This window comes from Ammospiza nelsoni, chromosome 19, assembly GCF_027579445.1.
Source record: "Ammospiza nelsoni isolate bAmmNel1 chromosome 19, bAmmNel1.pri, whole genome shotgun sequence".
Classification (NCBI taxonomy): Eukaryota; Metazoa; Chordata; class Aves; order Passeriformes; family Passerellidae; genus Ammospiza; species Ammospiza nelsoni.
Genome location: NC_080651.1, coordinates 12,378,029 through 12,389,649, shown reverse-complemented (window position 1 = coordinate 12,389,649; position 11,621 = coordinate 12,378,029). Strand labels below are relative to the sequence as shown.

The 11,621-nt window shown below is 45.4% G+C and overlaps 1 protein-coding gene across 1 annotated transcript in view; it reads left to right on the top strand.

Annotated features, from left to right (window-relative positions):
* Positions 1–1,209: 1,209 nt before the first annotated feature.
* FASN (fatty acid synthase) overlaps positions 1,210–11,621 on the top strand; it is a 41,620-nt gene continuing 31,208 nt past the window's right edge. The window contains exons 1-6 of the mRNA XM_059485951.1: positions 1,210–1,431; positions 7,291–7,437; positions 7,967–8,119; positions 9,657–9,830; positions 10,667–10,867; positions 11,296–11,418. Coding sequence (XP_059341934.1) covers positions 7,311–7,437; positions 7,967–8,119; positions 9,657–9,830; positions 10,667–10,867; positions 11,296–11,418 — 778 coding nt within the window. The 5' untranslated portion in view covers positions 1,210–1,431; positions 7,291–7,310. The remainder of the gene's footprint in view (positions 1,432–7,290; positions 7,438–7,966; positions 8,120–9,656; positions 9,831–10,666; positions 10,868–11,295; positions 11,419–11,621) is intronic.

The window sequence follows — 11,621 nt, the reverse complement described above, 5'->3', positions numbered from 1 at the left end:
TGAAAAGGTAAAAGAGGACATTATTTATTGCTGTCCTTATCAAAGGGTTAAAAACCTGTTATGTTGAGGAATATATAAAGGCAAAAAGTCTGCCCGAGGAGGTCTAAATGGAGCTGTATTGCGAAGCGGCAGTGCAAGCGCGACCCGGGAGCGGGGCCTCTGCCCAGAGCCTGTTCACAGCCATGAGGGAGAGACAAGGCGGGGAGACTTTCCTGCGTCCCCGTGTTCAAGCCCACATTTGCCGACCGAAAGGCTTTTTTGTTTCGGAGAGGCAGTCGTAGGCAATACACAAGAAATTTGAGATTCGTTACTGTTCGTGTTTAACCGAAGGAGTGCAAGTTAAGGGAAAGTGGATGAGAGGTGCCCGCACGCAGAGCGACCCGCTCCGTTCCAGTGGGAAGGGGGGCGTAGCAGGGGCACGGCGGGGAGGGAACCTCTGGCGCCCGCCCCCCGCCTCCGGACTCGCTCTGCGGCCGCCAGTCAGGGCGGCGCGACGGGCCTGGGCACGGGGCAGCGCATCCCTGGCCGGCGTGCCTACTGCCCTGTGGTAACCCCGGGACCGCGCTCCGCCGGGGTGAACGACCGCCGCCGCCGGAGAGCGACGGGCGCTGCTCGCTCTGCGGCGGCCCCAGCCACCCCTCAGCCGTCACCACATCGCCTTATCGCTTAGCAACACCGCGCGGGCCTGCGATTGGCAGGGCCGCGCCCCCGCCCACGTTCCCCCGCCTCCGCATTGGGTGCCGTCCCGGGATTGCGCGTCCTGCCCCGCGTCCTTTCCCATTGTGCGCCGCGGATGCGCGCGGGCGCTGCGCGATCCCACCGGGCTTGGACTAGCGCCCGCCGAGCCTTCGCCTCAGTCGCCGAGCCACGGTGCCGGTACGGCGCGGTCGTACGCCCCACAGTGTACCTACCCGCGGGGAGGTGGGAGAGGGACACGACAAGGTCCGCGCCCACGGGGGGTGGGCGCTGCCGCGTCCCCGGCCAGGCCAGGCCAAAGCCAGGCACGCCCGCAGCGCCTAGTCTTCCACGGCCTCCAGTACGGGGCGGGGCAGGGCGCGAGAGCTTGGCCCGGTGCCCGAGGGCAAGCGGGCCTGCCTATGTCCGTCCCGGCCTGGCCAGGGCCCCCTCCTCCCGCGGAGCGGCTCTGGCGGACAGGGGTTGGCATCACCCCGGGTCTGACCGGGGCGGCACTGCCCCGGCTCTCATTGGACTGCGGCGAGGCGTAAACTGTCAGCCCATGTGGCGTGGCCGCTGGAGGTGGCGACTGCTTAAATAGGAGTGGGAGCTAGAGGGAGATAGTGAGGAGAGCGCGGAGTATCGGCCGTGCGCAGCCCAGCACCCGCCGCCGCAGCGTCCACCCCGCAGCATCTGGATCCCGCACTGAGCTGACGACGGAGTGTTACCGACACGAAGCCATCCGCACTTGTACAGGTATCGGCGGGAGAGCGGCAGCTTCTGCTCCAGGCTCCGCAGGCCGCTGCGCCCCGCCGGTGCGCTGGGGAGGCTCCATCTTGCCCTCTGCGCCGGGTAGCCGATTAGGGTCCCTGGGCTCGGTGGGAGTCGGCGGGCTCGGTCCGCGCGACCGGAAGGTTCTGCTCCCGGCCCTGGGGTTGCCGCGCCCTGTTGCTGCGGGCCGCTCTCCCGTGGCCCACCGCGGTCGTTCTGGGGACAGGCCCCCACTTCAGCGGCCGGTTACCGCGCCGCAGCCTCGCACTCCGCCCGCCCGGCAAGGTGGCTGCATTGTGGTGCTGGCGCTCGGCCATCTTGGTGGCGGACGGGGACCGTCCCGCCGCCACGGCCGCGACCTCCCGCAGCCGGGCCGTGCGGGATCGGGAACGCGGCCGGGCCCCGCTGTCCGCAGTCCTCACGCGCGCCCGGCGGCAGCAGCTGCGTGAGGGGCCGCGCCCGCCGCGGGCCGGGTGGCCTCGCGCTGCCGCAGTTCGGGCGCCGAGCTCCGCACGGCCTCGAGTGGGCGCCAGGGCCGCACGGGCCGCTCTGCCCGGGCAGCGGGGCCGCGTTCTGCACGCCGTCCCGGGTTAGCGCGAAGGCACGGTCCTGGCAGGCTGAAGAAGCTTGTGCGGGAGGATATCGGCGCTCGATATTGGGAAGGGAGATTCGCCAATAGGTTCTGGGAATCCGTCTGAGAAAACGTGCCGTGTGTATTGCTAAACTGTTCTTTCCCACTTCAGTATAAACCAGCGGCCCGCACGAAATAGCCCGGTGATCGTACACCAGTATGGATTTGATGATGCGTTCCTATTAGGAATGTGATCTTCTTCTCTCTTTGGTTGGTTTTGCACCTGCTTGGTTCTTAGTCCGAATTCCTTCCCTGGAATACAGCCCTATAAGATACAAAATGCGTATTGTCCTGGCTAATAGCTTTATTTGGATGCTTAAATTTAAACAGGCAGTATTAAGGGTGTGTAAATTGCCTGCTCCGTCGGACCACCTTTGGGGGCTTTGGAGCATGTCTTGTCTTAAAAAATGGGAGAAGAAACCTCAAGCCACGTGAGCAAAGGATTCAGCTTTTCCTGCAGCCTCTATCCTTCTTGAAACAAAGTGAAAAGAATAGTACATTGTGAAAGGCTGCGTTTAGTGGGTGAATTCAGAGAATGAGGGCAGTTATGAACAGCTGTTTTACAAACGTGATATAGTCATACTGGGGACTTTAGATTTTTATACAGGTAACTTCTGACAGCTTGGGAATCAACCAAGCTGTGTTGATTCCATGAATAAAGCCTAACTTACTCTTTCTCCAGTTACAGATTTGAACTAGATTGCATTTCCCCCTAACTAGTGCTTTTTAAATATAAACACAATCTACTGCTTTTCATTTGTGTTGCGGTTGACAGGACAAATACTTACCTGAAGCAGAGGCATTTGAAAGGTCTTTGTTAAATTGAATCTGTAACATACAGATTGATGGTAGCCAAATTGTGTCAAAAGAATGAAAGCCAGACTGTGTTTGCCTCTCTTCTGTGAATGGGGTTTTTGGAGGCAAGCATTATAACTCTTTGTAAGTGCAGTTTCTGTGTAAGGACAGTTTATTACAAATTTTAGAAATGATAGCCAGAGATTAGGAAACCTGGGTTGTGATGTAATCATACTGAAAAACAAAGAAAACAGTCTTTTTGTCAATATCTGTGCTGAGGAAAGCTATGGAGGAGTCGAGTCATGAGTGTTTCATTTTACAATAATAAGAGATCCAGAAAAAGTGAAGATTTGGACTGTCTAGAAACAATAGCAGAACTAACTTTAAGGATTCTGTTCCACCATGATGAGAGCTGTCAAAATAACAGTGAAATAAATACTTTGATCCCAAGAAAAGGAAATGTGCATCAGGCAAAACAAGATTTGGGTTTTATTTATCATTTCTTTGTAAACAGCTGTTTCTCCCTCCCTCTCCCCTTCCTTTCTTCACCAAACCCTAGGTGAACAAGGTACAGCAGAATAAGTTTATGTCCAGTGGTTGGCAAGTCAGGTATGAGCGGGCAAAGGCATCAGATTATACCTTCACTTTGTGTTTTGGTTTTGGATTTTTTGGCTTTTCTTTCTCTCTATAAGCTTATATGCTTAATGGTCTGAGGGTAATTTCTGTAGGGAAGCAGTAGAGAAAAGTATTGTAAAAAAGTTGTACAGCTGCCAGGGATGGTAGAAAATGATGGTTAATACTTTTAAATTTAATTTTTGGTGCCCAGTTAGTGAGGGACTGGAAAAAATGTTTTAAAGGCAATAGAAAACAGTATTTCAACTTAAGAGCTGCTTTGATACCAGAAGGGATTGTTAGTTATTACTAGTCACAAACTGAATGAGTCAGCAACACAATAGAATTGCTAAAAAATATTGTGCAAATCCAACAAGATGGTAGTTTAGGCTTAACTGAGGTGTCTACTGCACTGATACTTCGAGGGGAAGGGAGGGAAGGGAAGGTCGGCTGTAGTGTGTTTGCTTCTCTCCACTCAAAAACGCTAGCTGTCTGAGGAGAATTCACAAACTCAGTTCAAGTAAACGCATAGGATAAACTGAGGAAGAAGAATGGTAGATGTCTGGTTGGATTCAGAAAATACAGCCTTAAGAAACAGAAGACTCCTGTTTGTCCCTCTTTATCTTCTTTGTCTCCTATTTGGACCTGTTGCTTTTGAACATTTCACTCATCAGAGGTAGTAGGAGCAGTCTGTTTGTATGTTTTCTGTAGTCTAATCTCCTTTAGAACATCTGTAGAAATAAATGTTCTTTCTTGATCTGTGCTATGCCCTATACTTGAAAATCTGTCAATGTACTGTGTTGCTGCGTATAGTCAAAAAATGCTCTATGGAAAACACGTCTCTAATAAAGTAAAATAATAATGCAATACACCATTTGGGGGTAAAGACAATCAACTTTAAAATGGTTTACCTGCTTACTATTTGGCAAGGAAGACTGAAAACATTGTTGGTAACTGTAACAACTACTGTAATCGCTGTTTAATTGGGGATGGCTTAATATTCATGACTTTTCTTCTGACCACTCTTGTTTTTCAACAGCAGATGCTCTCTGCTGTCTGCTGCTTAATCCATAATTTTTATTTTATCTTAGATGTATGCATTTGGAGCTCTTTGTGGCAAGTCTGAATCTTTCTGGTTCTTTGTGTATTAAAATATTTTAATTTGTGGCTCTTCTTACCCAAGTTAAAATTATCTTCTTGGCTCTTATTCTTCTAATTTTGATTACTGCAACATCTTTTTCTCCACCTTTGACATAGTCTTGCCCAACTACATTCAAAACAAGTTGGCAAAAATTGTTTTGTTAATGAATTTCATTACTTCACTGTCTGAAAGCAATGTTTTGTGGATTGGTTTTACCCAGATAGAGTTTTTCTGATACTTCCGGAAAAGAGATGTGGGATGAGAAGGAACAATCAGATAAGTCATGTTTCAGTCCCCTGAAACAGAAATTATATTTCTCTCCCTAGAGATCATCACCCAAAGAGCTGAGGTATAAAATTGGGTCATACTTAAGTTATCGTTCTTGTATCTCATATCTTAAACTTAAATAGTACACTTTGTGCCCAAGATCTCTCTTTCCCTGCCCCAGCACAGAAATGCTGAAAGTGTAGTTGACTTGTGGCCCTTGGTTGGTTTTCACAGGTACAGTGATGAAGCCAGTAATAAAACTGACTTGCTAGTTTTGTGTGAGTGGGAAAGCTCTTCAGCTCTGAGTGGACTGGGCCTATTACTACCGACTTAAGTTTTGGGGACTAGTTTCTCAGTAAGAGCTTTTCTTGATTTGGCCCTTAATGTTTTTGTTTTATTTTTTTAAATGAACAAGAGTTGAATAGACCTTCTGTTGCTTGGGTGTTTGACACAAGACCTAGAAATCCAAGATGTCCTTGTGGGAGCACTTGTTTCTGCTCCCAGAAGGAATGGACTGGGTGAAGTAATCATCTCTTCTGCTTCGGTGTTAGGTATTGCGTAATTCCACAGTTACTCCACAGATGTGAATCAGGATTACTGCTGAAGGCAAGAAGGGTGAAAGAAATCGGGCAGCCTCTGTGGTGTTACATTCTGGCAGAGCTGCACCTCAGCTGTACAGAGGCTCTGCTTTCCTTCTGCACAGCCCAGCAACCTCGTGCAGCTATGATAGGAAAGTGTCATTGTGCCTGAGCAGTGTAGTCCGTGGATGGAAGAGGGGCCTGTTTCTTGCTCAAAGGCATCAGGAAGTCCCAAAAGAGGCTGCAAAACAATGCCCAAATGAAACGTCCTGAGTTGGAAAACCAGCCACTAAGCACTCATCAGAGAGACTCCATTAGTGCTGTATTTTGGAGAAGATGATCAAGCCCCAGCAGCACTTAAGCAATGGGCGTGCATGCCACTATGTAGCATAATACCTGATGGAAGTCAAACTTCAGGTCTTTCATAACAAACCTTTTCCTTCAAAGTTTTTAAGGCAGACGTGCAGTTGTTTGAATGCCTAGTTTCCTTTGTATTTTTTACTTGTTTAAAATCCCATGCATTAAAGAATAGTTTGCTTACCAGAAGGATTATTTAAGGAAGTACTGTGAATGTTTACTTTCTCTTTGGTTCCTGCAGCTGCAACTTTTATTTATTTTCATATTTAAAAAAGCTCCCATCATATATATGGGTATTTCCACTACTCCTTTAACTTCTCTACTTAGGATCTAAAATTATAATTTGAATTTAACTTAAACATCAAGTTAACTTGCCTCCTCTCTACTTAGTTGTTAATATGTTTTTTACTATAGTAGAAGATAAAGGAGTGTATTATACGAGCTATCATTTGTTGCTGTGGTCTGATACAGGTGCCCTGCCATGCTATGTTATGCAGCATGATGCTCTCCTGTGGTATTTGAGATTGGGGTGTTGAATACAAATTTCTTGGGACAATAGCTGATGGTTTTCATCCTGTATGTATTCCAGATCTGTTCTGCCAAAGCATATCTTAAAGGACCACTCTCTATCATACAGTCAGTACCACATTCACAGTTCTTTAAACATGTGGCAGTGCAGGGTCCAGTTAGGAAACACTTTAGATGTAACACTTAATTCTTTGGTTTTAACATTTAAAATGATCCTGATTTGTACTGTAATCTTTGTGGTTTGTGTGGGTTTTCTCCTCTGTGTGTTTATAGGGGAATTGTTTGATTTTTTGTTGTTTGATAGGTTTGGTTTGGGGTTTTTAGTCAGGTTTTTGTTTGCTCAGAGTTAATGGGGGGGGGTAAGGGTTGTGTTACTTACCTGGGGGGTGGTTTTGTGCAGTCTTGTAGTTTTGTTTGTTTGGGGTTGGTTTTTTTTTCACATCCAACAAATCTTTTGATTATTGATTCTTAAGTTAGCATTTAACTTCGGAATGATTGTAGAACTTGTTTTGCTACCTGTTAGGTTTGCCTTGTAATTATGTATTTTACTATATGTATTTCATAATTTCTCCACCCACCTGTGCTCCAGCATGTTAATCTTTCTTCTCTGCTGACTTCATAGAGGCTCCACATTTAGTAGAGGTAGACTTACTCATTTTCTGATTGTCATACAGAAACTGGTGGTTCTCTGAGCCTGATGCTCCTTCAGGATCATCTTTTTTTTTCATCCTTATCAACCCCACAGGTCTTATGGTCCATTTGATTAGTTGGGATGTCTTTTTCTTTTTATTTTAATAGTAGAGACTCCGTGGGTTGTTCCTGTGTGTGGGTGTTCCTGCAAATATGCTTGTTTGTCACAACATGTCAGGAAGACAAGACACATATACTTACCTCTGTGTGAAATCTTACTAGCCTTATTGCTTTGTGGATCTCAGCAACAGGGAGAAGCTAAGCGATGGAGGACGTGGTGATTGCAGGCATTGCAGGAAGGCTGCCAGAATCTGACAACTTGCAGGAGTTTTGGGAAAACCTGCTTAATGGAGTTGATATGGTCACAGAGGATGATCGGAGGTGGAAACCAGGTGAGTGCTTATTGTCCCTCCTTTTGGAGCCCTGAGTTCTGAATGCTTTAGAGGAATTATCCTATGAAAAGAGAATTTATGAGATTGAAATCCTTCCAGATGTGAATTAACTTCTGGTAAATCATCGAGAAATTCAGTAACAGAATACTTTTTTGAAGTGATTTGAAGAAGTCAAAAGCAGCTTTTCTTTTTCTTTTAATTGGTGACTGACTGGAACCACTGTTTAGACTATATGTGCTTGGTACAACTTGCCAAAGTAAAAATGGTTAAACTGGATAGGTGTCTTTTGCTGCTATATCCAGGGGAATCCTAAAAATTACAATTGTTTTTGCTAATGCAGCATTCTCATTCCCAGATGAGGTAGGTCAGTAGATACTCATGCAACCCTCTGAGTACTGCACATGGGAGTAAGGTTTCATGTGTAATTGAAAATCAATTTTGGTCATTCTAGTCATTCTGTACTGTCTCTCAGCTTGTAGCCGCTTCACCGTTTATGGATTTTGGGACTCTGTCAAATTTTTCTTCCCAGGAATTTATGGACTGCCCAAGAGAAATGGAAAGCTCAAGGACCTAAGCAAATTTGATGCCTCTTTTTTTGGGGTTCACCCCAAACAAGCTAACACAATGGATCCCCAACTTCGCTTGTTGTTGGAAGTTTCTTATGAAGCTATTTTGGATGGAGGTAAGTGGCTGAATGGCTGAAGAGGGAGAATTAAGCTGTATTGTCTCTCTGTAACAGGTGTAGACATGCACTTGTGTGATGAGAACTCTGACAAGGGAAAGCCATGACATTAGAGAGGAGATCCAAGACATGCTATGGGGTTACTAGATCCCAGTATAAGGGTTACAACAAAGCTGTTGTCTCTGGAACGCAAACAAAGAAATCAGTGCTGACTGCTAGCAAATCTGTACCTGTATTATATGGTACAACCAGTATGACAGAATCACTTCAACAGTCCATGGTTCTAGAGCTTTTCTGTTTTTCTCTACCCTAACATTCCATAATAATTCCTTTGTAAAAGGAAAATAAGGATGACTTGATTAGAATTCTCATGCATGGTCTAAAAGAATGACAGATGGCCTGATGTATTCCTGTCTAATGGCCAGATTCTCGGAAAGCCTGTAGAATTTGATCTGTTCCTAAAGAAGGCTTTCCTAGGAAGTGTGCTTTCAGAAATAGGAGTCTCTCTCTTCTATCACTGCCAGTGTTTTGAGATTTTGAGTTACTTATCCACCGAGCCAAGAAGTTTATTCTTTATGTTAATTAGTTTCTTGTCAGAACATAAGCAGATAGGGAAAAAGTTGGAACCACCTCACTAGTACTGACTAGTTACAAATTGAAAGAGGGTGAATTTAGGTTAGATATGAGGAAAAAATTCTTTACTGTTAGGGTGGTGAGGTGTTGGAAGACGTTGTTCAGGGAGGCTGCGGGTTCCCCAACCCTGGTAGTGTTCAAGGCCAGGTTGGGTAGGGTCTTGAGCAGTGTGGTATAGTGTAAGATGTCCCTGCCTGTGGCAGTGGGGGTTGGGACTAGATGATCTTTTAAGGTTCCTTCCAACACTTAACATTCTGTGACTTACTGAAATGAATTTTTGCTTCTCTGCTTGTAAGCCCCCATCTGGAGATTGAATATTTGTCTCCAGAACGCCTTAAGCACAGTGAAGAAACAGCAGAGGTTTCTGACAGTAGACCTTGCTATGTGGTTTTTTTAGAGCAAAGTTGTTTCTTGTTCTGGTTGTTGGCTGGTTTTATACTTAAGAATTCTCATGTCTGTCTTGTACTCCAGATCTCAGCTGGAGATAGATACTGATGTGCTCACATGACATTTCATGTGCTGTGATTTTTCTCCCATTCAGTCTGCTCCTTTTCTCTCTACTGGAAATCAACAGTTAGCTTCTCCTGTCAGCATTTGTACTTTTCATAGTCCCTGCACTTTTTTGCACAAGTCTCTAGCAATGCCCAGCTAGGCTGAAAAGCTTTGTCAGGGCAAAGTATGTTCTGGCGGAAAGCCAATACCAAACTTCTGATGGACTCTGAAGTAAGACATGTAAGGTCTGCAGTTGAAACTGTTGAAAGGTTAGTAAGGGTAAGGGAACAATGCTGCAGGCCTGCCAGAAAGGGGCAATAAAAAGTTTTTGGGAAACTGATGCAAGCGAACCTGTTATCTCCCCAGTTTGCCCTTCATTTTGTTTACTGTAATCCACCTTCCAATCCCATAGGTATTAATCCGGGCACCCTCCGTGGCACAGATGCAGGTGTATGGGTTGGTTGCAGTGGGTCAGAGGCTGGTGAAGCCTTTAGCCAAGATCCAGAAGAGCTTTTGGGATACAGTATGACTGGCTGTCAGCGTGCTATGCTTGCCAACAGGATTTCCTACTTCTTTGACTTTAAAGGTAAGTGTCCCCCCAAACCTGTTGATGCTGATCAGCAATTGCAGTTTCAACATGATTGTACCACAGTTGCTGTAGAGGACTGGAATGGATATTATGGCACAGATCCCTTTTGGAAAGAGAAAATAGCATGTAATTGTTCTTAGTTACATACGAAAAGTAAAAAATATGTAGTGACTATATGATAGGACTCCCTGTAAGGCTTTTTATAACTGAGCTGCTGCTGCTGGTGTTCATTTGAAAGGTGGTGATGTCAGGAAGCCTTTATGGCCTTTGGACTGCTGTTTGGTACCAAGATGTGTGGAAGTCAGCTAGACCAGAGATAGACTGCTATTGACTGTAGCAGTTGGGGGTTTTTTTTGAGTAAAGTGGAAGAAGTAGGTGAGCCACAGAAATGATGCAATTGCCAGCATGGGTATGATTCAGTCCATGTATGGTATTGAAGGGAATGGAGAAATGGTAGTTGATGTGGATTGCAGCAGAGAACAGAGATGATGGCAAAGGCAGCATCAGGAAGGACAAGGGATTTTTATTGACGAGAATGGGTAATTAGATGAGACTTGCCTGTAAAGCTGCGTTCTCTTTTTGATGGAGAGACAGAATTTTTTAAAATGCCCTTAAAGCAAATCTGTTCACAATTTTTTCCCACTTTTCTTATGCCATACCTTCTAAGTAGGCAGAGATGGTGATTCTAGCCTCCCATAGCATCAGGTTTATGTGCTATGTTCTGAAGCAACTCTTATTTAACATTGTTTTTAATATGCTTCTTGTAATCCCATCCTGTCATCTTTGGAGAAGAATTTAGGATATTAAGGTTGTTTTTCCTTATGTTTTTTAAGGACCAAGCCTCACTGTTGACACAGCCTGCTCCTCTAGTCTCGTTGCTCTGGAAAACGCTTATAAGGCAATTCGTCATGGGCGGTGCAGTACAGCCCTAGTAGGTGGGGTGAACCTCTTGCTGAAACCCAACACATCTGTGCAGTTCATGAAACTGGGTCTGCTTAGTCCTGATGGTGCCTGCAAGGCTTTTGATGCTTCAGGTAAGGCATAAGTACAAAAGCTTATGTTGTAAGAGAGTAACTTACTGTACAGTCTGTGACCAGCTACTCTTTCAATACAGCAAAGAGCTAACCTTGTAGTTGTTCCAATGTGCACTGTTTGGGCCATACCCTGATCTATGTTGCATCTTCTATTGAACCTGGAAAATTAACTGTGAGGAAGAAACTGATACATATGGTTCATCCCTCTGCCTCTGGAGAAAAATTAGCTGTCTCTTGATGGAAAATTTCTGTTGTGAAGTTTATGATGAGCACTGTATCTTTCTAGGTCATGACATTTTTCTTTAAAAGAAATAGATATGTCATATTCTCAAAACAGTCTACTATAAGCAATAATCTTCCTGCATGGTGTTTGGCAGCATTTTACAAGGCAAAGCAGAAGTCATGACTTGTTCCCTCTCTGTTCTCAGGAAATGGATATTGTCGCTCTGAAGCTGCTGTTGTTGTTCTTTTGACCAAGAGATCTATGGCTAAGAGGATCTATGCCACAGTTGTAAATGCTGGAGTTAACACTGATGGCTTTAAGGAGCAAGGTAGGTCTTGAGCTACCTACCTTGTGAGATACCTACAGAACTGTTCAGTCTAGAGTCTTGGCCATAAAAAGTGGTCTGTTGTAGGGTTCTTTAGATGTTTTAGAAATTTTTTTTGTGTTTGGGGATTTTTTTTCATTTTCTGGTTTTGATAATGCAAAGTTCAGGACCCTGTTTTGTAAAAAACTTCAAGGAGAAAAGCGGTG